The 26,009-nt window shown below is 29.8% G+C and overlaps 2 protein-coding genes and 1 long non-coding RNA gene across 10 annotated transcripts; 1 reads left to right on the forward strand and 2 right to left on the reverse strand.

Annotated features, from left to right (window-relative positions):
* The first annotated feature begins 186 nt into the window (after positions 1 to 186).
* LOC117165730 (uncharacterized) lies at positions 187 to 13,577 on the forward strand. 6 transcript variants are annotated; one of them, XR_004466075.2, is made up of 9 exons: positions 188 to 345; positions 1,805 to 1,828; positions 2,312 to 2,654; positions 2,987 to 3,301; positions 4,045 to 4,264; positions 4,770 to 5,024; positions 5,455 to 5,511; positions 11,474 to 11,677; positions 12,818 to 13,577. XR_004466075.2 is itself a non-coding variant. In XM_033349069.2 (8 exons), exons 2-8 carry the CDS (start codon positions 1,808 to 1,810, stop codon positions 8,544 to 8,546), a joined length of 1,209 nt encoding a protein of 402 aa, XP_033204960.1. In that variant the 5' UTR covers positions 187 to 345; positions 1,805 to 1,807; the 3' UTR covers positions 8,547 to 9,288. The 6 variants fall into 6 exon arrangements, 5 of the variants coding, with proteins under 5 accessions (XP_033204960.1, XP_033204962.1, XP_033204959.1 ...); XM_033349069.2 differs by lacking the exons at positions 11,474 to 11,677; positions 12,818 to 13,577 and adding an exon at positions 8,507 to 9,288 and having other exon boundaries at positions 187 to 345; positions 3,029 to 3,301; XM_033349071.2 differs by lacking the exons at positions 11,474 to 11,677; positions 12,818 to 13,577 and adding an exon at positions 8,507 to 9,288 and having other exon boundaries at positions 187 to 345; positions 2,312 to 2,591; positions 3,029 to 3,301.
* On the reverse strand, positions 6,518 to 12,925 carry LOC143302532 (uncharacterized). 2 transcript variants are annotated; one of them, XR_013058117.1, is made up of 3 exons: positions 12,793 to 12,925; positions 7,856 to 8,064; positions 6,518 to 7,624 (listed from the first exon to the last, which is right to left on the reverse strand). It is a non-coding gene; the product is annotated as an uncharacterized LOC143302532 (long non-coding RNA). The 2 variants fall into 2 exon arrangements; XR_013058118.1 differs by lacking the exon at positions 12,793 to 12,925 and adding an exon at positions 8,141 to 8,512.
* Positions 13,578 to 19,931: 6,354 nt separating the features above from the next.
* nst (phosphoglucomutase 3-like protein nst) lies at positions 19,932 to 24,481 on the reverse strand. Of its 2 annotated transcripts, XM_076627966.1 has the most exons (10): positions 24,304 to 24,481; positions 23,967 to 24,170; positions 23,585 to 23,655; positions 23,089 to 23,469; positions 22,892 to 23,013; positions 22,533 to 22,814; positions 22,262 to 22,419; positions 21,553 to 21,861; positions 20,525 to 20,662; positions 19,932 to 20,314 (listed from the first exon to the last, which is right to left on the reverse strand). In XM_076627966.1, coding segments are annotated over exons 2-10 (1,557 nt in total). In that variant the 5' UTR covers positions 24,062 to 24,170; positions 24,304 to 24,481; the 3' UTR covers positions 19,932 to 20,313. The 2 variants fall into 2 exon arrangements, with proteins under 2 accessions (XP_076484081.1, XP_033205062.1); XM_033349171.2 differs by having other exon boundaries at positions 22,892 to 23,469; positions 24,304 to 24,480.
* Between the last annotated feature and the right edge of the window lie 1,528 nt (positions 24,482 to 26,009).

A 26,009-nucleotide genomic window follows, 5' to 3' on the forward strand; every position in this document is an offset into this window, starting at 1 on the left:
TCATTAATTAGGTTATAAAAATTGTCCAGTTATAATGTATATCTTCCCCATATAATAATTTGTTTCTTAAATCGCTTAAGTTTTTTAAATAACTAAATGTTAAGAATTTATATTTTTCACAAAAGAATATTTATTCATGAAAATATGTCTTACAAATAATCTAGTGACTTTGTCGTTAAATGAACTAAGGGTGGCAAGTACGTAGTACAGAACTCGTTGCTTGCCGTCAAAAGTGTTCAAGGTGGAAATCGTTGACGCCATTTCGTATCTCGTTTCGCTGAAAGCGTCACGAAAGTTTTATCCCTTTTACTTTAATTTAATTTCGCCAAAACGTCGCAGCCACATGTAAGTAGTAATGTGATATTGTAATAAGCTTTTTGACAATTAGAAATATTTTTGAGGAATTTGAAACTTAAGTGGGGTGAAGAGATTTACATATCGTCAGTTACTAGGGCACGCCAAGGGCCGGTTGTTTTTAGATATCTTTTTTTCTCGGTTACAAGGTCGTATTTCAATTCTACATTTTAAAAATTCGGTCTATATAATATACTTGTTTTGTACTATTTCATTATAATAATTACGGTCGATGGGACGAATGAAATTGTTTTCCTTTCTATTGATAATATCTGATAATTTTCATGGCCTTGAACAGTATATAAGCGTCTTCTACGTTACCGGAAAAAATATCACAACTTTTCAAATTTCATTCAATTTTTTTTTTCAGCTATTTAAAGTTTACAAAATTTTTATAAAACAACTCCCTTTATTTTTATTTGTTAAAAAATAGATAAAATTGTTTTATTTGCATTTTAAGACACCTGTTCTTACACAGTTATAAAATGTGTAGTAATGACCATGTAAGTTTGATACATTTTTTTTAATATTCTCGAAATGTAGTTTCTCCATTTTAGGAAATTTCAAGGAAATGTTAATGCTTACATGTAACCATTTCTTCCTAAGGTACTAATTTTTAAAGTATATACATATAAGAACTTAGATGTTTATTATTTGCTTCTTTCATGACATTAATTTTCTTATGTTATTCTGTGTATGGTTTAATTATTAAATCCAAAAAAAATGCACATATACAATTTAGCAAAATTATATATCCAAAAAGGTACTAATTTTGAAATCAAGTATAGTGATTTATATTTACTTATTATTTAATTTAGAAATAAAATATAATGTTGTATATTTATTACATCGTACTTAATGTACAATGTTGAATAATGAACCAATTAAAAATATTTATATGTATATAGGAATTATATATATCACATTAAAAAACATTAAACACAGATTAAGTACATTATACTATTATTTAAAATAATTCGATTTTGGAAACTTATTTTCTTTTTTAGACATTATTGCAAAATACAAATAATATTGAAATCAAAATATAATTATTAAATGTTGCTGTATATATTAAAAAATTCTATTATAAACTTTTTATAACTATATTTTGCTTAAGCATATCACATAGAATGTAAATTTTTATTTGAAATTATGATATAATTATTACTATAAAAAATTGGCCATCTTATGAAGATAACATGAATTTTAAATATACTTGATTTAAAATTCTAGTGTACAATGCGCATAAAAATGCATATAACTATAATATATGCAATAGTGATAGTTGTAAATGATTGCAAAATACTATTATTTCACAAATCATATTTCAAATCATTATTGTAATTAATAGACTAAACTATTATAATAAAATGTAAAAATGTAATCATTTAAAAATGAAATAATAATACACATAAGACTGTAATTAATCATACTATTTTTTTATTTTCAGAAAATGGTTTCATCTAATCAACCGGTAAGAACAATGCTAATAGTAAATAGTTTTCCATTTTGTATTATTTGATGACCTCAATGTTTATTTTTCATGTACATTACTTTTTTCAAATAAATGATTAATATATAAGTTGAATGGCATAATTTGTTTATAGGTACATAAGGTATTGTGTTTTTGTAATTTTTTTATATATTCAAATCTTTTATAACTTAATCATTTACAAATTTTAGTTAGATTAAATATCAGTTTAGTGATTATTATATATAAGCTCAATGATATCATTATTATTATTATATGATTTTTGTAATAATAGCAAAAATTTTGAGCAAGATAAAATCTCAAACAGACACCATACTTTCTGCAAACAGGGGTATGGTCAATTTTAGAGGTACAAAATGAATCTAACATTTTCTTTATTAATTGGTATTTATAAATGCATGTATTATAATTATATAAAGAGATATCATGAATAAGTGTTATTAACTGTATGTTTCAATTTTACAGAGAAAGACAAAAATATTTGTGGGTCGGTTACCAGAAAATTGTCGCAACGATGAGTTGCGACAATTATTTTTACGTTTTGGTGAGGTAACGGAATGCGATGTCATGAATCGATATGGGTTTGTCCACATGGCACGTGAGGAAGATGCAGCTGCCGCAATCAAAGCTCTTCACAATTCAAACTTCAAAGGGGCAACAATCAATGTGGAACAGTCTACAGGCAAATCACGTGGTGGAGGAGGAGGACGCAGGGATGGAGACAGAAGAGGTGGACCAGTGAGAGGTGGTAGGGGGGGACGAGACGGTGGTAGAGACGCTCGTCCTGGACCATACAATGATAGAAGAGGTTGGTAAATTTATTTTTATGATATTCTATTTTGATATAACTATTTTCTCATTGCCTATTACACTTCTGTGTAATATTTAATAATCAGTATAACAAACTTTTATCATTTAAAAATATACATAATTCATACTTTTTTAAAATTTATGAGAAAAATTAGAATGTGTTATTCTACATCAAAGTTAATAAACTTTTTAAAATTATAAATATATAATCAGACATAAATTTATGAAATGTAACATAAAGCATTTTGCAATGAGAAAATAATCAATTAAAGTAAATATATTTTTCATACAGACTAAAATACAAATTGGATATCTCGGCATGCTTTACAGTTCTTCCGATCCAACTCGTTGGTTACGATGGATCTGCTGCAGGTGGCGTCGCGACGGGGTACACCGATTACAATCGTGGCGCTGGAGACTTTAGTGGACGTGGAGCTGATTTTGGGACTGGATATACTGATCGTGGAGCATATGGTCAAAATGTGGGGAGCGCGGCAATGGGTTACACTTCTACGGCACCTGGAATGGGAGGAGGATACGGACCAGCAACCGGAGCTGTTGGAGGATATGGACCAACTGGAACAGCTGATTACGGTCGAACTGACTACAGTCGTGCTGCAGATTTTGGAGCTAGAACAGATTACGGTAATAGCGGTGGTATGTGTTTTATTTAGCCAGGATAATGTAATATTCATAATTAACTCTTTATATTATTCTTCTTAAATTAAACATTATTTTCATTTACAATATTATATTTCATTTTAGTATTTATCTTTGAAATTTGAAATACATATTTTTGATATTCAGATTTTACTTTTACATATTAAAATTGCTTTTATTATAGATCAATTGTAGAATTGTTATTTACAAAGAAAAATAAAATAGCTCCTTTTTTATCTGACATACATATATTTTGTATCATTAATTACTATTATTTTCATTTTTTTTAATAAGACCATATAATATATCTATTTTCAAAGGTGTTCTGAAATATAAATGTATAAATTTGTCTTTTCTTTAATAGCACCTAAATTAAACATACTTTTGTTGCAACATATTTTTTCATAAATTCATAATTTTTTTCATTTCCTTGTTTTTAAACAATTAAATGTATGAGATAAAATAACATATGTATATATATGTCATTCCATAAATAATGTTTTTGCCATTTTATTTATGAAAAGGGTTATCATGAATGTTACACTGTTAGATTTTTGCTCTGGATACCAAAGTTGAATGCATGAAATAAGATTACATATATTCATTTGAAATGTTACTATCAATCCAGAGCTATTTGTGGATACTACATATCTAACAAATAGGATAGATTTAGCCAGGCTGCAATAAAAATAACTATTGTTCTGATATAGAGTGTATACATTTTGCAGTAGTTGGAGGTGGGATGACTGGGGACTTTAATCGTGGTGCCCCAGGTCCAATGGATTATGGACGTACAGATAATTTTGGTGCAAATCGTACTGTTGATTATACAGCTAGAAATGATTATGATCGAGCTGCAACTGGGCCTATGAGAAACGGTGGTGGTGCAGTTGCCACTACCGGGTATGGGACGGGTTACACAGATGTAGGATATGATGAAAGTCACTGGTAATATATTTCATTCATTTTACAACACTAGATTTAATTTTATTATTTAGTATGAATTAGTATATTAATACATTGGTAATTTTTATTAATATAATTCAATAACTATATAATAGTAACATTTAAAGTAGTAAATTAGATATTAAAGATTTGGATTAACAATTATTAATAAAATTGATACACATTTTTTATAAGTTTTTATACACAATATATATTGGTTCTAAATATGTAAGGACAAGAAATTTAACCTTTGAGAAGTTCAGATTAATGTTAACAATTTAAAATAAGTATGCACTGTAAAAGAATAAGTCTCTTGCAGCATTTTGAAGTATTTTAGCATAACAATTATGTGAATTGAAACTTTATTTTTATTCTAACCTGTAATGCTTATACTAATTTAAAATTTGCAAGTGCATTACAAGATCAATTAATTATGCTTGAGCAACATTTTGGTGCATTATAAGGATAGAGTGAAAATAAGTTAACATATTCCAATTGTGTATGACAGGGGTTATCCGGGCGGGCCTGGGGATATGATGGGTGGGCCCGGGGGGGTAAGTCAGGGAGCTTCGATGGCCTACGACAGGAGGGATGGTCCCCCTGTTAATGATATACCTCCATTTAACAGGCCAATGAGTACTGGACCCAGCTACAGCACTGGGGCACCTAGTTATAGTACTGGTCCTGGACCACAAGCAGACATGTTTAGTAGAAGACCTGGCAGTGCTGTCCCTAGTGGTGGATATCCACCTGTTGGTGGAGGGTAAGTAGGAAAGTTACATTCATTTTACTACTTAAAATATCAATATATAAATAGTAATTAATGATTATTATCCATTACTTTTATTTATTTTATATTTGTTGCAAATAGTTCTTTTTAAATCTTTGTTATGTGTTTGTAAATCATTATCATGTATGAAAATAAAATTATTTTTGACAAATCATCAACTTGAAATAATCGCGGTTCACTTAAGATACATAAATATTCTTCTTTTTTCGAAATTCCACTTATTTTCAATAAATCTTCTGTTGTTTCATTTCTACTGTAATCTAGATTAGTTCATTCAATTTTATATTTATTATTTCTCATATATCATTTTTTGGCAAGGTATTTACATATTTTAAAATGTCTTTTTCATACTGAAATATTTAGAAATATTCACATAACATAATAATTTTAATTTTTGTTTTAGCTATACCGAAGGGTACGACAGACCAGATGCATATGGTCCTCCACGCGGTGGCGGACGGTAAGTCTTATTGTTGTTATTATTATTATTTAATATGTTACACTACTTACACCAATGCGTTTTCTAAAGTGATACTGATCACACGGCGTTAAAGAGCGATATTAACTTATGCGAGTGATCGTTCATTGTTCAAGCGACCACGCTCTTTTTGCGCAATGTCATTTCGATTGATTGAACACTGATCTCAGTGTGCTTACGTTTTTATGCGGATCGAAATAGGTTAAACATTTTCTGTAAAAGTATAAGGTGTGACACTTAGCGTGAGAATATAAATATTTCTTGATCATAGAAAGCGTATATTTGTGCATATAACGGCACAAGATTGATTTCTATTGTCGATGAAATACGTTATACAAAATAAGTCATTCTGCGACTTTTCTAGTGTCGAGTGTAAAAGAGAACAGAGGTAGTTGAACATTTTATTTAAGTAATATATTTATTAACTATTATCTGGAAATTTAATGATTTTTTAATATAATAGTATAATGATAGCGAATATATTCTATTTTTAAATACTCACACGCGCACACATTTTCTAAGATAATGTTATTATAAAATTACTTATGTGAAGTAGATAGCTCTGTTATTTTGCTCATATACGTATAAGAAGTTTTAAACTTGAGGTTCAATTTAAAACAGTTATTAAGTATTAATTATTCAAACATTCATATATACAAAGTTATAAGTTAAACAAAAATTAAATTAAGATAAAATATAAGGCATATATTCGATATCTTATAAGTTTGATTCATAAAGGATTTATGAATTTCTAAAAGAAAATTTGTTAGTGCAGTGCACATGTTAATTCTTGCATATGTTTGTACTAATCAAAACATTGTTACTTCGAAAACATTCAATCCAAATTGATCTGAATCATACATAGTTCGAATATCGAAATAGTATAATTATTCGGGCAAGATTGAAAGAAAATTCGATGTCTTTTATTGATTTAAACAATTGGTTTATTTGCATTCAAGCTATAGGAATGAAAATAATAACTCGAATCAAGTGTCTAGAAAATAATTATTTTCTCGTTACATATTCATCATGAAATAATGATTGTCAATATTGATTTGAATTTTCAAATAACTCGAAATCAATCAAGTATCTAACAAAAATATCTAATCAAATATAAGGATTTCAGTTTCTATTATTGAAAGGATTATTAGGTGACGAAATATTGTTAAGAACAATGTAATGTATCAGTTAAGAGATTACAAAAGGACTCATTTTACAATTATTCATCCAGTTAATATTACAGACTGTTTTATGTTTCCATGTCAATAGCTATGAAGCTATTCTTAAAAGGAATGAGTTAAAATACAGAGAAATATTTAATTACGTTCGAAAGAAAAACGGTATTAAGTTCGTATTTTATACTTGTCAAGAGAAAATCATTTTAACTTAATACTACCTCTCTTCTTTTATGTACTCTGCGGTAAAAGTTACGCGAAATCAGCGTGTACGTGATTCGAGATATTTGCGATTAATCGAACAACAGTTTGGTAGAATGCTGGCAAATGAACCGTAATAATAATACGTTACGACACACTGCGCCGTTAAACATGTATTCTGAATTCTGAAGATGCATGCCATCGGTCTTACCGTGCCTCGAAACCTTATCGGTTTTCATTTTTTTGAAAGAATACCGTACTACGAAAAATGCGTATCACGTTTCGAGACATACGTGTACACTGAGAAGAAAACAGCCCAGCCCGGGTTGGTTGTTGCACGAAAATTGCGTTGCGTTCTTTTGCTATTGCGTCTTTTGCCAAGATTATTGCAAATGATCGAGCAGCTAGAGGAACATTTTCAATGATCATTCAGAAAATTTATTTTGGAATGCTCGAGCACATACTTCGGAAATATTCGTGAACGTTTGAACTGTCGTCGATACGCTTTTGCGACAATAGCGAGAAACGCCTGGCTGTGACGATAAAGCAGCTTTAAACATGTGACAACTTATCAGACCTGAGTCTGATCGGTATTTCGCTTATGTATATGCACTCTTACGGTACCACACACATTAACGCTTATCTTGTATTTATATTTCAATTTTCAAACGATAGCTTCTATATACGTATATAATCTTCATCGCATCACTATAAGATCACTATAAAGAATACAAACGTTACTCAATTCAGTTTCTTTTCTAGGCACTATACTTCTACAAACTTCAAATTGTTCAGAAATTAAGTTATACTTAGCATACATTAACATAATTTGAATTAGAACAATAAATTCTTAACAAAATGACAAATATTTTAACATTTCTTTGTAGATATGTTTGGCAAATAATTAATATACAATATTAATGTACAAAGTATTTAATTGTTTCAAGTACCTTTGAATTTGGGAAAATACATTGATAATATCAAGACCATTATTCTATTTCAATCTATTTTCATTGTGTGATAAAACACTGTATACATTTTTTTCTTTTTTTTAGCCTTTTCTTTTTTAATAACTATGGGCTGCATATGTTAATCAAATGTCTTCAGTTTTGAATCATAGCTTGTTACTGTTTTATTTGTAGAATTTACATGCAATTACCTGGAAACATAAATATCAAGATATATTTTATCCTTGTTTATATTGGCTGATGAATGAAGTAACAAATACAGAATACCTGATTACATATATTTGTCACATAGAAAGAACAAGATATTAGCTATCGTATAAAGAACAAAAGTACGAAATTAATAGAAACGATTGATAAATATTTTATCCAGGTCTGAAAGTTGTATGTTATCCGGCAAATGTGTGTTACATGCGTTGCGAGGAGATTCGATCGATAAAATCTATACGTAATGTGATATTTGGTATTGAAAGGCGGCAGTGTGAAGGCAGCACTGGCCTTTCTGTAAGAAAGAGAAGGAATTTTTGGTAAAATGTATTCGCGCATATCAGTGTTACATCTTATACTTTCCAGCTTGTTGCGCCGCAAGGCGATGAAGAAATTAATACTGCGATTTTTCATTTTTTGACCTTTTAGCTTCCCAGGTCCGGCAGACGCGATGCCACCGAGGTACTAAAAGCGTACTAAAGCAAATACTAAGCGCATGCGAAAAGGCTCCCTTAAAAAAATGCCTCTTTAGTGGTGGTCATTCGCTTACGGAATCGAATACCTAGGAACTGCCCTGCGTCTGACGTACAGAGTCCATACCATTACATACGATAATATGTATAATGATATAGACACGATATAATGATATAGATACGATCTAACGTTTAACACACTAACTTAAGGTACGGTAAGAATAAGAAATGCATCAATGAGCAACATAATGAATGACTAAGGAAATAAGCAACCATGATCACCTGAAGAGAAAGAAAGAAGATTGAATTTCTGATTGAAGTAAACATGATATGGAATCAAGGAATTTTATATATCGTTCATTTTTTCCAGCAGATAGTGGATATATTCCTTTTGTGCGATTTGTGTTTCATAGTTTTTTTCTGATATTTTCCATGTTTTTCTCTCGTAGTATATACAATTCAATTTTCTGAAATGGATTAAAGCATCTTTTATCTATCTTAAGTCACATAATGATTACATATTAGTAGGATAGATAATTTCGTTATAAGTTTGTAATATTTAGCATCAACAAAATGGTGACTTAGGCTATTAAACAGAAAATGCTGTATAATCTTTTTTTACACGTAAGAACTTGGATAATGTTTTAAATGTTCATTAATAAAGCAAAGAAACGTGTTTGCAGAAGTTATCAATGTACCTCACAGAATGAAAAATAAAATTCAAACGTATGTCTTTAAGCCTCTTAGCTTAAATATTTTCAAGTACATACTCCTCGTAACAATTTCTTTATATACACCTTGTTATTCACATAGTCTATTTGAATCTTATGCAAAGTAATTGAAGATTTTATTTTTTACCTTCGACTATTCACTATACTTTTATTTATACTTTTCAAGTAAACTTCTCTTCACTAAAGCTTTTTCTGCTCTTCGTTGAAACATGCGACGCTGACAAGTGGATGTTAAAAGGAAGTCATCGAAGAAATTTATACGCAAGATCAAGTGAAACGTGATTTACTTGTTTCTCGTCCTTCGGCGAAGCAACTAGGTATTAGCGCGCGTTCATACGTGGTACACATAATCATTATTAGAATGACGTTTTGCATTGCAAAATCGTCCTTTCTTTCTTTTTATCTTCCTTTCTTTCTTTCTTTAAAGCGTCCAAAGTATAGTTCAGTGTAATTAAATATTATCAAATAAGTATATCACAGATTTTTAGCGTGCAAACCTAAATACCGATATATTTTAAATTGAGATCAGGTGTTTATAGTATTCTTATTGTTGTATTAAATATATGTAAAAAATTTTCTGTACAACGTAGAATTGCTGAAATTTAATTAGACTTTTATTATATATATTGATTTCTGTATATTTCCAAAATTACAATTAATATATATGTATTATAACGCGTTTGATATTTTATTAATAACAAAATTTAGAAACATCTGTTTATGGAAACATAATAATCACAAAATGATTTTGTAGGATTTTTATTAAATTTGATCGCTTCTTGGTATAGTTTAAATAAATAAAGTAACATGAAAAATCTGAATGAAAAAATATTCTGATTCATTGAAGATATTATAAACTTCTTGATCTCGATTCTTAATCTAATGCTTTTAGAAATAATAAAAGCATTTCAAGTTGCATTTTACTTGAACATAATATTTTAAGAAATATGAAAATGTAAACGAAATGTACGTTACATGTATTTATTAAATTTTTAAAAATACAAAAATGCAGAACGTCATTTAGCATTTGATGGAATCTACATGACTTGTACTTAGACAGCGTAATCTTGAATTATGCGACGAATCGCGCGTAAACACAGCGCACTCTAATCCTGGTGGCATATCAACGTCAGATTATTGAAGAGACGATATCAAGTCGCTTACCTATGCGTGTGGCCTGTAGATGCGACTCTGGTGAATAATGCAAGCTTCGATATGCGGATAACGTGCTACAAATTGCGTTTGCGCTCAAAGCTGGCGGTGCTTTGAATTTAAACAGAAGGTATGTTCAACGCGTGCGCCATTTACTCTTTGCTCGTTAAAGCAAAAAAAATAGTTATAATGAAAAAAACTGAAAACAGAATGCGCTTATTGCGCGCATTATCTATTGTCGGTTATTGCGACGCTGAAAATTTATGATAAAAAACTACGAACAAAAATGTTCCTGCAATCGTCGATTATGATAATACCGTTGCGAAGATGCTGCGATGGCGAATGCTTTTAGTATTTAATTCTAATTCCATCTCTTAGGAAATCATCGAGAAAGATTATCTTTTTTATTTATACGAGTCATATGTTCGTAGGTGGCACGAGTCAAATTTATTTTATTCCGAACGTAACCCGTGTACACTATACGTATTCTCGATAGATATCGATAAATTCTCTATCTATTTCTAATGCTTCTTACTCTTTTGCGTGATTTACTTGGGTTATTTTTCAAGACGTTCTTAGATAAATTATAAGCGAATATCTAAAATATGCACATAGGGAATGATCGTTATGTTACCCTTGAATAAAGTATTCTTTGTTAATTTATATATTTCTAACATAACGTTTCATTTATTTTGATTATACTCTATTTGAATTGACTCGATAATTTGTCACTGGTGCAAATTCTTAGTTAATTATTAATTTTATGAATAAAAATAAGTAAGATTTTCAAAAGTAAATTAACATGCTGACACAGTATTAGATCTCAACAAATACTTTACGAGACTATTTGATATCTACAACGGATGTAATGGGATGGAATTAGAACTAAATTAATACGAATACAGTTTTTACATAAACAAATCATATATCAAAGAATACAAAATTTTACCTAATTTAAGATTTTATAACAAAATGTATGCTCATATCTACGCAGGCTTGGAAGATGTACTATGCATCAAATAATATAATCTTTTTGATAGATTACAAGCGGGATGACGAGACCTTGGACAATGCGATGAACTCAGATTGGAGGTATGAGTCCTAATAATATGAAGAAGCCCTTCCTCTACTCAGATCGATGGATCTTTTCTCTCAAGAGAGATACTTGCAGCAATGTTAAAGCAACGAAGACACAACAAAGGAAGAAAGAAAGAATTTCTGTTTTGACAACATATGCTGAACATGTAAGATGTAATGACTAAATGTATTACTTTTAAAATCTATTATTTTTATACTAAATTACTATATCATTTTAATCGACCAAATAACTTCATTTCATTAATATTTGATATATAAATATGAACAATCAACTTCTATATACCCAAACATTAATTTTTTATGTACAGACAGTTCTGTATCTACATGATTTTCATTCAACACGATTGGAAAAAATCCAATTCACTTCCACAATTGATTGGCATGCTACAAACAGTGTCTTTTTAAAAATGTCAGTTGAAAATTCATTCTTTGTATTAGAAACGTTTTTCGAACTTTTTTCTTGCATTTTTCCTCTGATTTTGTTTTATGTTTTTCTTGGAATTTAATTACCAGTGGTTGGCTGTTCTTTTTTTCCTTTTATTCTCTATTTTATGGAAAGATCCCAAGTTCGCTTAAATGCATTCGATTACGAGAAATTCTCCACAATTCACGTTTGTCAGTCACGTTCATTTCGTGTTTAAAGTTACTGTTTAGTCGAGCAAAAATGAAGTCCCTAACGTGTATAAAGAAACAGATAAATAGTAAAAAGGTGATGCACCAGTTCCTCTATATTCTATGGTCCTAAATAGTATTTTCGATTATTGTCTAAATTCTAACTGATTTTTCAAAAAGTAGTATAGTAGTTATTTAAAATAGGTGGCATAATCTTGTTCGTTGTGACTTGATTGATTGATCCTTTTTAGGTTACCAGCATCTTTTTGTAAAGTTTATGAACAAATGATTTGATTGGGGGCATGTATCTAAACCCTATACTAAAAATTTTGGGGCAAACAGTGTATCAGAATATTCATTTACGCTAAAAATATACATAGAAATTGTAAATTCTTCTGAGGACATTGTTAGGACCGGATACATAAAAATGATGTTTCTAAGGTGTCGTGTGTCGCGAAAGTACGATACCTTCTGACTTATGAAAGACTTGTGTCTAAGAATGAAATAAAGATCTCTAAATCTAGGATTTAATAGTATAATTGAGAATGTGTTGTATATTACATGATAAGTGAGGTGTGCTACTTTGAGATAGAACAGTGATAAAATTTTATTGTTGAATTTCTGACAGTGTATCAGTGGATATACTTACGTACATTCTCCTTTCTTTCCACCAGTTCCATTTGCAATCTAGGAGGATTGGATTCTTGGATTTGTAGTGGATACCTTTGGAAATTTCCAATAATGGAATAATCAGCAAACTAGTATATGATCTTCCAGATGAGCTCACAGGTAGTATAGTATCCATTGTCGCTGTTATCAATTATTTTATCGAGGTTCTTCAAAGTATGAGTATGACACACCTCAAACGCTTTTCTTTCTTATCTCTCATTTACTTAAAAGGGAACATACTTTGTGACTTTCAAAAAACAAATATTTTTATTGGCTTATTTAGACGTACATAGAAATTAATAGAATATGGCAGATATTTTATTTTATTATTGAAAACAAATTGAAATTGTCAATAATTTTTCACGAAATTTGATACGTACATATAGCTGATGGATTATTTTTGGCATGTCAAGTCACATTTTTTATTAAAAATTTCAAATTTTTATTATCTAGTAAAGGAAACAATTTTTACGTAAAATGTCACGATTTCATGAAAAATAGCATAATTTTGTCAATCTGCAAAAATTTAAAAATCGGCCTCACTAATACAATAACGAATGCGATAGAATCCAATAAAACTCTTTCTTTTTTTCAAATTGTACGATTGTGAAGGTGAATTATGCTAACAGCGTGGCAGTGCAACTTTGTTCGCATTGCAATATATGCCAAAATTAATGCATCATTCACATTCGCTATATATAAATTCGGTATTTTTTAAATAATATGTACGGTATCCTCTCTGTAATAAAAAAAATAATCAAATCACTTCGTCTATTTTTCTTGAATAAATTCCTGACAGAGTCCTTCCTTTTACGAACTCAAATATATACATATGTATATGACGTGATATACATATAATTCCCTAATTGGGCGCGATTGTAAGTTTTGTGTTATATTAGAATTGCCGATCAAAAATGAAAAATATGGTAAATGTTAACCTTGACATATGTTGTTAAGAACATTCTTCCGAGTAATCTCCAGAAAGTTTTAGTCGTTGCTCATTATTCTTCAAAAAGTTAGTAATAATAATATATTACTACTACTACGTACATTCTATTCTGCCTATGTGTAAATACATGTGACTGCAGGCATGGACGTAACCGACGCAATAGTCGCGTTTATATTTTAGTTTTTATTTGAAAGAAATTTTCACGCGTTGCTTGCTTACTCCACTTGCTCATAAAAATCTAGTCCAACCACATATGTGCCAATTTCACATGCGAGCAAAGAGGGTCCGATTTTTGGCCAAAAAGCTTCCCTTTTTTTTAATTTTTTGCTAGTTTCCTTGGTATTGGTTGGATTAGATTTTTACGAACGAGTAACGCGTGCGTTGTTTCTTTACCATACATAAATACCAATGTATTGTATTACTGGCTGGATGCCCTTTTGTCTACATTTATCCATATATAAGCTCAGCAGTGCTTAAGATGTGAATAGTAAAAATCTAGTTGAATAAAAGATAGGTTTATAGAAATAGGATTGAATATCACAAAGTCATGACTAATATATAAAATAAAAATATGACAAAGAGAATCATCTTCAGGCATAGATTTTTTTATTATATCATATAATGCCAATAATGTGCACCTTCAAATTTAAAGAGTTGTAGGACCAATTCGTAACTTATATAAAAATTTTTTATGTACATTCTCAACTATAAATAAACATTAAATTTTCTTTTCTGTAACTATACAGAGATTCCTGGTAAACATGAATTGGTCTAAGAGAGCAGTTATAGAAACTCCAATTTTTAGAAAAATAACGCCGTTAAAAAAATTTCTGCAAATATGTAGATGTTTGCATTTTACAGGTAATAATTCGGCTAACAATACAGACGAATTATGTAAAATAAAACTTGTGATAAATTTTTTGAATCAAAATTCTTTTGATTCCTTGATTGAACAAAAAAATACTTATTAACACTTATAGTGCACTTTGTTTTCTCCCATATTTAAGAGCGTATAGAACTAACAAAAATTATTATATCGTAATTTTTTTCTGAAGATGCCTGAAATCTCAAAATTTAGAATATGTACATATGCCCTTTGTTTTTAATCATTCTGATATACTCAGGTCTGTCCTAATGCCACCTGCCGAAAATCGGCACGAACTTTCCGAGCGACCCAATACTAATTGCGTAGCAGTATGTAATTCTGTTTTACAACAACATTACAATCGATATATCTACCTTGCATACAAATTTCATCGTTCAATCATTATATTTGAAGTATTTACTCATAAAATTAATAACATTTGACTAGTCCTCCTTTTAATGTACTCTACCGAGCGTTCATAAAGCATAATTAAACACAGATGTAAAGATTATAGAGCTACATAACGGTGTACCACAAGCAGGTAAAAAGTTCCTTTATGTCTCTCATCCATCATTATGGTAGCTCGTAAAGGTATTTGGATTTTCCATAGAAAGCATTTACGTATATGTTATATATGTTATATAAAACATTTAGAAGTTTCGAATGTCATTAGAATGCTTATGAAATTTCGTGCCTCGTATGACACATATTAATACGTTTATGAAAAGTGCGAAAAATTTATCTAAAATTTCATGAAAGTGTTCAACTGCTTTTGTCTATTTTCGTTAATGTAGAAGATTATTCGTTTGCCTGTGCCATCAGTCACGATGTAATAATCTGCTGTCGTATTGTTCAAAGAAAACAGTGTACAGGAATGTAAGAGATGAAGAAAATTTAACCCTTGAACTGTAGAGGTAAATATTTCATGTCCAAGTTATTTTGACCGAGTTGAATTTTTCGCAAGGGAGCAGGTAAAAAAACTTTCCAACCTCCTGCTTAAAAAAATTATTTAATAAAAGTTTATGATAACCTTAATCCAAAACATTTGAAAATATCATACGAATTTTTGGGGATTTTTCTAACAAGTGTTACCTAATGAAAAATGCATCGGACACGAAAGTCGGAGTTAGTTGTAGTTAGAGTACCGTAAAAACGTTTACAGTCTAAGGGTGAATTTTTGACATTTTGAATTTTCCCGAGAACGGAAGTCGTTTATTAGAATCATTCGCATTCCGGATGTTGGATCACCGCAGAATAAATTTGGTGATCTGAAACCCGAGGTCGGGTAAAACTAACAAAAGCCTAAAAACTTCTAAACGTTTCCTTATCTTTCCTTGCCATTTATACGACAAGTCTTGCAATATTAAATTTAAGATATTTTTTTAGCTATTCAACTATTCGACTGTCCTAAAGAGCACGTTCGTATATTTATATCAACAGATGTTATTATAAAAAGTTCAAAGTTAGAGTATATATGTAACTCCGGTTAAAGATTATAAATAACGGCAATAATATTTTGTTCGGAGTTCGTTTACCTTTAGACCTTGAAAACTAAAACAATGTTGGTATTCCAAGGCACAATAATGAGTCTCTCCCGATTCGAATTTTACGTTGACTCATGTGCCACAACATCACCCCCTTACCAGTGATAACGTTTTTTTTTGTGTTGTTTAATTTACAAAGGTTATTATGTACATACGGTCGTAAGACCTCGTTCGTTACGTCGCGAAGTATTTCTACGTCGTAATCAGGAAAACGTATTTTTTTTAATCATAACGCATATGTGCTGGAGTTGACAATGTCTTCGATGCGAGATAGAGCGCCGGTTGCATTGTTATGTAGGCCTTTTGTGTACCTAATATTGGTCGTGAACTGTCCGATATAGTCGAGATGTCGAAATTGTCGCAGCGAATACTTGTCTAGATATTGATTAAACGCGTACGTGTGGGCTTTATGGTCGGTATATATCGCGAAATTTCTCCCTTCCTCAGCGTGTCTAAAGCGTTTAACCGCGGTGTACATCACAAATCGTTCGCGGTCGTACGCGCTGTATTTTTGCTGCACGGGGGTCAAGGATTTTGTAACGAATTTCAGCGGCTGCCATTTGTCGTTCACGCGCTGTTGCAGAACCACTCCTATCGCGTAATCGGACGCGTCTACCGCGAGGCCAACGGGGACGCCTGGTACCGGATGCGTCAACATCGTGGCGTCAGCGAGGGCACGTTTCGACTCGCGGAAGGCGTTTTCAGTTTGCTCCGAACACTCGATGGGCGCGTTGCCCTTTTTTACAGTTTTTAGTAAGTCGTTGAGTTGTTGAAGTATCTTCGCGGCCCCCGGTATGAAGCCGTCGGAGAATTAATTATACCGAAGTACCTACGTAGTTGTTTGACCACAGCCAGTCCTAGATAGCACGTTCGTACGATTTATATCGACAGGTGTTATTATAAAAAGTTCAAAGTTAGAGTTCATATGTAACTCCGGTTAAAGATTACAAATAACGGTAATAATGTTTTGTCCGGAGTTCGTTTGCCTTTAGATCTTTCAAACTGCCAACGCCCATGCCGCGCTGAGTGCACTCGTTCCCGTCAGATCACGAAAGTTAAGCAGCGCCTGGGAACTCCGTGTGGCGATGGCGAAGCGCGCTGGGTCCGCCGCATCCCCCGGTTGGGGTTCGGGCTTGGACGCTGGCGGCTCAGCGCCTCGGGGCCACCAAGCAGTCCGGTAGGGGAACCGGCGGTTCCGGTGACGAGGCGCGGTGTGACATGGCCACACACCGCTCCATCAGCGGTGGTATTGGACGCGGGGGGGGGGGGGGTGTCGCTCGCACCGGTTCCCGGGCCTCTCTCGATCACAGCCGGGACGGTCATCATGGAGATTTTAGTCGATTGGAGTCCGACACTACCACGCCGCTTACCCCAGAAGCGGCCTGGCGTCCGTACGGATTTCCTCCACATAAATATAAAAAAAGAGATCTTTCAAACCAAAACAACGTTGATATTCCAAGGCACAATAATATAAGTCACTCTCGTTTCAAATTTTCCGTTTACTCATCTGCTGCTACAAAAGTAATAATCAGTCGAATCAAGTACCTGTATACTCTTCTTTAGAGAATAATTAAAAACTGCATTGAATGGCATCTAAAAAATGTATTGTATCATTTAGAAAAACAAAGACAAAATCATCGGCAGATGTCCCTCTCGAAATAGGACAAGTTCTATCTGAAAAACTTTTTTCGAATAATGTATAGTTTGTATTTTACTATATTATTTATCGTAATTCCATGTTATTTTTATACCATATTATTTTATATTTAGATATTCGGTATAAATTCGGTAAAATTTAAAATGTGAAATATAAAGCTATTAAGATCTGGATTTTGATTAATGAAAAAATCTTTCTCGATTGTTATCGAGTAATTGATTGTTTGTGAGATTTAAAATTTAAACAGATTCATGAAGCTTTTCTAACGACGATTCACATAATTTATTGCTTGCTGATTGATATATTAATTTTTATCATTTGAGTAGTTATGAAGCCACTGTCATGAAACGCTATTTGTTCGGAAAGGTTTCTGAGTAAATTAATTTATTACTTGTGTTAATCGGATCTAACGGAGACGTCTAATCAAACTTATTGTTGCAGGTAGAAAATGAAGTAAGGTAATGGAAGGTCATTAGAAACGCGATGTATGCGTCTCAAACTCGTGATAAGTTAAGCGTCATTGTTCAAAGAAATAAAGATGCGAAAAATAGATTATAGAAAGAAACATATTGAGTTTACAGAAAAAAATTTCGATTGTGCTTTAATAAAAATTATAAAATTCTGGTATAAGGACGTAGGTACAGCTGTGGAGTGGGGGTTATGACCGAATGCAGTGACGTCTGCGAACAGGTCTGAAATTGAAATTGCGTCTTAAAACTGTTGGGACCTACATTATCTCAGCAGTAGTTTTTTAAATTAACGTAGAACGATGATTTTTTGTTAAATCTAAGGTAGCTTGACGAAATATTAACAAATATCATAATCAATTTTATAAAAAATTATATTCAAGCCCAAAATTTTCAATTTCTTGATTTCATATTTTGTATATTATAGTGATCTGAGTCTGTTTCTGAATTGTAGCAAATTGCTCTTCTTCTTCTATTTTGTAGCAGTATTTTGAGGTTCAAGATTCTAAAAAATTATAAGGATTTGGATCGACATGTTAAAACTTCTAATAATGGTATATTTATTTTAACGGAAAGCAACAATTGACATCTGACACTGGCGTATCAAAAACAAAGACTACATATTCTGAATGTTTATTGTTAACACTGTTATAAAACATTGCGAGGATAAAAAAAGTGTGAAGCAAGACAGATGAATATAATATGACATCCGCGAAAGCCACTATAGTGGAGCATCGTACCTAAGAGGTTAAAGGACAAAGGATAAATATTTCTTTGTGATTTAAAATTATGACAACTGATTTTTTACATAGATATGTAAATATATATGTTTATTTATATTAAAAATATAATTTCTGGATATATTACAATATATTAGGTACAACATTTATTGTATTACAAAGTTATAAAATCAAGGTGTACAATATTACTAATACTCTGTTCTTTATATATGATATGTGTGTATATACATATACAGGCTGTACCACCTAATAATCACCACGATTTTTCAGGCACTTACTATAGTCTGACGAAGAAATGGTTTAAATAAAAGTTAATCGGCTTTCAATCGGCTAGAAATTGCAATACAAGAAATTTCCAAAAAATTGTTTTTTCAATAGAAAGTCATAATCAGTTTCTTTTTTTAAATGACATTATGTATTTTTACTTCTAACCGTTATAAATGATGTTAAAATGAATTCAACAACTTATTATATTATGACTTTAAAATAAAAATTACGTTATTTTAATCAAATTATATATTTAAAAATGGTGAGCTTCAATAAGAAAAATGTTAATCAGTATATTACAAAAAAAGCATAAACAGCTTACAGAAATAATCATAGCTCATGTAGTATTATGGTATCTTTGTGCATTCAATTATAATAAATGCTCGAATTATAGCTCATAATTTTAAGAGCACAGTTCCGAACAATGCAGTAAATTTGTATTGATTGTTATTATAATCTTGTCATTACGAATATCTTGTGCGTGGACATGTTGCACGGATTCGTTGCTTTAGGTATATAAGGTTTTGAATACAGCGTAAACTGTAGACCACCGACTATAAACAAAAAGAATCTAATAAGGACAAATCAGGTAACCAAAGTGATCAAGGTATAGATTCATAAATGCCCAACTAAAGTTTTACAAACGTTTAATAACATACTAGACAAAATATTTTTATTTTTGTACGCTGTTTATGGTCTTTTTGTAATGTGTGTATGATATTTCTTGTTGAAGCTCACAAATTATCAAATTACACATTTGGAAACGTGTGATTTTATCGAAATAAAATAATTTTTATTTTTAAGATCATAACGTAGTAAATCATTGAACTCATTTTAACATCATTTATAACGGTATGAAGCCAAAAATACAAATGTCATAAAAAAGCCAAGGTGACCTTGACTTTCTATCGAAAAATCAACTTCTTGGAAATCTTTTACATTGCAATTTGTAGTCGATTGGAAGCTAATTAATTTTCATTCAAAACATTTCTTCATCAGACTGTCGTAAGTGCCTGAAAAATCGTAGTGTCTGTTACGTAATATATATATGATATGTATATAATATTGTATATATATATAATTTATTATTCATATAAAATATAATACCCTCAACTAACGTACAATTTATATAAATTATAATTCTTAAGACTTGTACACTAATATAAATGAAATTGATATATATGTATATGTATAGCAAATAATGAAAAACTATAACTATTTACTAGGAAAGTTGAGGTTTAGGTCCAATTCCACCTGCACGATCGTAGACTAACAATGCCACATCTGTAATTAATTTATTAAGGTCGCATAAATTTTCACATTCTGCATATACTCGTACTATGTCTTCAGTTCCTGACGGTCTAAAAATAAAAATTTTTCTAATTAATACTGTGAATATTATTGAATTATTGGATAAGTCTTAAACCTTTCCAAGGTCACGTTTTTGCTCAGAGATAACAGAAATCCTATATGAATTTGCCATAGTAATGGCACTGCCCAGTAGATGGCAGGAGATTATTGAACAGAATGGTGCATATTTAGTTTAATTATATTTATTGCAAGGTGTTAGAATGAAGCTTATATTAAGACTTAATCCTACTATATAAGATTTGTATACTTTACAACATAACTTACTATGTAAGATTATACCATACAAGACTTATTTGACAACCCAATATTTGAATATTTTATGCATTAGCACAACTTTATTTAGTTATGTACATAAAATGCATATATTTGTATTCTTATGATATCTAAGAATTAAAAGTCTTAACATATAATTTCTTCAAAATAAATTAAATTGGCTTTGTATATACTTATATAAGATGCTCCACACAATGGAGCAAGTTATTTCTTTCAGCAAATAAAATAGTAAAAGGTAAAAAGATTTTTATTAGATAAAATTCTATAGTTTTGTATGACGCGTAATATTTATGTACATTTTTATTATCCCCAATTTATTATGTACTAAAAATAAAACAATAAATAAATAGAATAGTCATGTTAGCTAAAGAATATTTCATGAAATTAATATTTGTAACTATATTAACTTTAACAAAAATAATTTATATTATAAACCAACAAGTATGTTATTATTTAAATGTTTTAAATTACCAATTTTAAAGGGTCAATATTGATATATTATAAGTTTATTCATAATATATATTTATAGAAAGATGTTTTAAAATAACAGTTTAATAAGACATTTTACCAACTTTTATATATAGCTATAATAAAAATTACATGTTACCTTACAAAAGATCGTCCTTTTTTATATTGTGATACTACTTTATCAATTTCATTTTGTAATCCTTCTGGTGTTACACATTGTCTTCCTGCATTAGTTGTTGTAATAACATTTTTATCATTAATTTTTATTTTTAGTTGTTGATTTGGTAAATCTTTGTACATTTTTTCCCATTCTATAATATCCCAGCCTTTCGCATGCAAAATTGTCTCTACTAGCAACATATCACTAAAAGCATCTCCAACTGTTTGATTAATTACATTTATTATATTCAGTAATTTCGAGGCAGCTCTTTTCTCACTTGTAGATTGTCTGTAATATATATACATATATATATCCGTGTGTACACATGTGTATTCTTAATGAAAAAAATAAAGATTTTGATAATCTTAATCTTTTAACAACAGAAAAACTAATAGGCAGATAAAGGCGTTTTGAAAATGAAAATTATTATAAACTTTTAATGCCTTTTTAAGAAATAGAGTTTTAAAAACTTTCAACAGATAATTGTTCAATATCCATTCCATAAAAAGTGAAGCCATAAAAATTCCAATAGACAGTAGTTCAATATCTCAATCTATTCAAAAGATATTCACTTACGATAGTTTATATTTATTCATGTTATATAATAATTACACTATTTACGTGTTATTGCAATAATAGAAAAAAAGTAGGGTATATCAAACATTATTATAGATTAAATAAAACTTACTCTGGATTTATGATAGCTTTCTTAATTGTTTCAATAGTAGTTTCTTTAAAAAGTACAGTTCCATGACCATTTGCTTCAAAATATATTCCTATATCAAATTCTAGTGCTTTATTATGTAGATGTTTAATACCAGTTGATACACAAGCAACTGGAATTTGCTAAAATGATAATTATAGAAATAATACATATAAATATAAATCCAATATATGATTTATGTATCTTTCTAAAATATTTCAGAACATTAAAAGCAAATAAAAATAAGTATACATACTAGCACATTTGAAATATAATCAGTAGAACTACCATTAGCATATGCTGTTTGTACTAAACCAAGTTGAAGTGATAAATTACTTTCTTGTAAAAGTTCTTTAAGATATTCAGCAATAAGTGTTGCTATTCGGTCACCATCCAAAAGATGAAATTTATTATCTTCATCCATGTAGAAGTAAATAATTCTATCTGCATCACCATCTATGGATGCACATCTAACATTTGATTTGAGAGGAAAATTTATAGGTGGTACTTGTTGTACTTTCACATAATCAGCTCCACACTACAATGAATTGATCAAAACAGATATTACAATATCGAACTTCAATTAAATCAAAATATTATAATTAGGAAATATACCATGTGGTTTAATTTCCCATCTCCATCATTATATACATTAATTGCAATTGCTGTTCCTATGTAATTTTGAAATTCTCTTATGGCATTAGCTCCAACACCGTTAGCAGCATCTAATAACAATTCTGCAACATACTGTCCATTGTTAACCATATTTTGTCTTATATATTTAAATGCTTCTGATAACTTTACATAATAACCATATAAAGTGGGATCGCCATAACTACCATTTGTGTTTGTACATACAACAAGGTAATGTAACTGAGGGGTTGTAACTATACCAAAATCTTGTACAAATCCGCGTAAGGCTTCAATTCCTGCAAGAGCAGCATTTAATAATGTAGGACTACTTTCTCTAGTGTCTCTACCAGTTATTACAACTGCATTTGTAGACATGTTAACATTTTGTTCTTTTATAATATGCTCTATTGTAGAAACTAAATTTGAATCTTCTACATTAACTAAGTTGGTAGCTATATGTTCCCAAGCTGCTTCTAACATTTCACCAGCTGGATCTATAAGTTTCACACCATTATCAGACCCAATATTATGACTTGCCGTAATCATTAAACCAATTGCAGCTATGGAAAAATCAGATATTTTTAATTCAATTTTACAAGGAAAGTACATGGATAATACGAAACAAAGAATTTAATTACAAAAATATAGTTTCATAAATTTTATGCATGAACTTACCATTTTTAACTTTAGATCTCAATACTGCTAGCAATCCCATTCTATACAGAACATGTTCAAGAACATTTGCCCTAATAATAAATTAAAGAACTATGTAAAAACTATATTTATAGCTTTAAAAACATATATGCATATATAACTTCAAAACAATTGCAGCTAGAAAAAGCTTTCTAATACAAATATAGATAATATCATAAGAAAAGAAATTAATGTTAAAATATCTTTTCAAGCAATTATTTCTGGATACAATTATATAAAATTAATATTTAATTAAAATGAATATACATATACATAATATACATATATTTACATATAACTAGGGTATTAAATAAAAAATTAATACGTTAGTTCATTAACTTGATAAGATAAAATAATCACATACTTCGCTCTAAAGCCGGCTGTTCCATATTGAATATCATCGCTGCATTTTTTCACATATTTGATATTAAAAATATTTTTTAATTGAGAAGATTCCATTGCTTATTAATTTATGTTTATTAAAATATATACGATTTATTACGCGTGCAATAATACCTGTTGTTACCATATGGATTAAATGTCACAAAGTGAAAGTGAGGTTGTATTTCTACAATAACAGATAATTTAAAAAACGATTAATTTTAAGAATACAGAATTTGTACCAAGTTTAGTATATATTACAAACTATTATAAAATCAAAATTTATTTAATGTTTATATTTAAACAATACATCACTTAACCTTAATTACTGATGTTTTCTTAGTATTTCAATAAACTAACAACAGTGTAGAGAAAGATTCTCCTGGAAATAGATATCATTACTTCTGATTTATAGAATTCTTAACTTTCGTTATGATACACAATGTACTTTTATCATATGTCATTAAAACTACAATATTCTTATCAGATTGATAGATTTATAATTCTGGATTTATCAAATTAAATAGATTAGATGTTTTAAGAAATGGTGTTGTATAAAGTAATGTATTAAATAAGGATAATAAATTAATTTATTTTCTATTTATTTATGATTTCATATAAATATATTCTTTTAGTTTTTCATATTCTGTCAAATAAATCAAATTTATATAAAATCAAGTAACTTAATAGTAATATGCCTATATTTAATTATAGCAGCAGTTAATTTATTTGTTTTATGGGTTATGAGTATATCTAAGTGTATTTACTCTACAATAAATTCAAATGAAAATATAATATGATAAATGTATTTACAAAAATATCTTCTTTGACTATTAAGTGAATTTAAACTATAATATTATATCTTCAATATAAATATTATTGGAAGACTATAATACCTTTAATAAATATATATGTAATAATATACAATTTTTAGTATCCAAATGTATAGCGGATCGAAAATTGAATTTTAGTTCAAAACATGTTTTTGGCAGATTATCGAAAATGTCTAAAAAATAGTGATTAATCTTAGAGAATACACCCTGTATGATTTATGATGGCCTCTAATTATATTTATAAGATTATAAAAAATCATATTTGAGTTAAAATTTTTAATTGAAAAGACAATTTAATTTAAAATATGGATTGAACCTGCTGCAATCTTCGGTTCTCTTTTGTCTATAAGTACATATATATATTAAGATACAAATTAATGATTTAAATCAATCATTAAAGTGAAATATTTCGAAATCTTGGCTATTAGTAAAGCCAGATAGGAAGATAAGTAACATAAAATAATACTATGAACTTTATTCTTGTTCAAAATTATAAATCATTAATTGACAAGATCCGATATTGCTATAACGCACAAATCTTTTTTGCCACCATTATCGTACAATGTATGATGCGTGACTCTATATCAGTATAGATATAGCTACTTCTATTTTGTCTCTGTTTATGTCCTCAAAGTCTTATGGCTTATATTATATCAGACGATGAAAATTTTACTCGCAGTCGAAAGCTGCAAAAAAGATACAAAAATTGTCATAAATATGTACATCGCGATCGGCTGGAAATGTTACAGTTTACAAAACAAAGGAGCAGATGTCACATATGACATATACCAAAACAGAAAATAGAAGTTCGCAAAAATATCATGAATACTAAAAGTTTGTTTACAAAATCCACTAACATATGTATATACGACTTATTAAATAGAAAAATAACATTAATAAATTGTATGGGTTTTTCAATTTTTTAATCAGAAAAAATAAAATTAAAAAGATGGAAATGAAGCTGCAGAAAAGTTACCTACTCTTCGATTTCAATAATTTTTGGATATGTTGTAAACTCAATATTTTGAATAACTTTTTCTTATACATGTAATCGACGGTCGATCTTATTTTTCAAGATATTTGCAAAATACTCGGTACCACTACAATGAAATCTGCCTCTAGTTTGGCATTTGTGGCAACCAATATTGAAATACATAATACAGACGCATTATTTATATATATTTATGGATATT

Source organism: Bombus vancouverensis, chromosome 3 (assembly GCF_051014615.1).
Source record: "Bombus vancouverensis nearcticus chromosome 3, iyBomVanc1_principal, whole genome shotgun sequence".
Taxonomy (NCBI): Eukaryota; Metazoa; Arthropoda; class Insecta; order Hymenoptera; family Apidae; genus Bombus; species Bombus vancouverensis.

Bases quoted from the DNA above. Each gene is read 5' to 3' on its own strand.
- LOC117165730 (XM_033349068.2), top strand. From the start codon at position 1,808: ATGGTTTCATCTAATCAACCG. The intron at 1,829-2,311 runs GTAAGAACAATG...TCAATTTTACAG, and splicing joins TGGTTTCATCTAATCAACCG to AGAAAGACAAAAATATTTGT. The intron at 5,025-5,454 runs GTAAGTAGGAAA...TTTTTGTTTTAG, and splicing joins TATCCACCTGTTGGTGGAGG to CTATACCGAAGGGTACGACA.
- nst (XM_033349171.2), bottom strand. From the start codon at position 24,061: ATGGAATCTTCTCAATTAAAAAATATTTTTAATATCAAATATGTGAAA. The intron at 23,470-23,584 runs GTAAGTTCATGC...ATTTTTCCATAG, and splicing joins GAGATCTAAAGTTAAAAATG to CTGCAATTGGTTTAATGATT. The intron at 22,420-22,532 runs GTATGTATACTT...TTATCATTTTAG, and splicing joins ATTATATTTCAAATGTGCTA to CAAATTCCAGTTGCTTGTGT.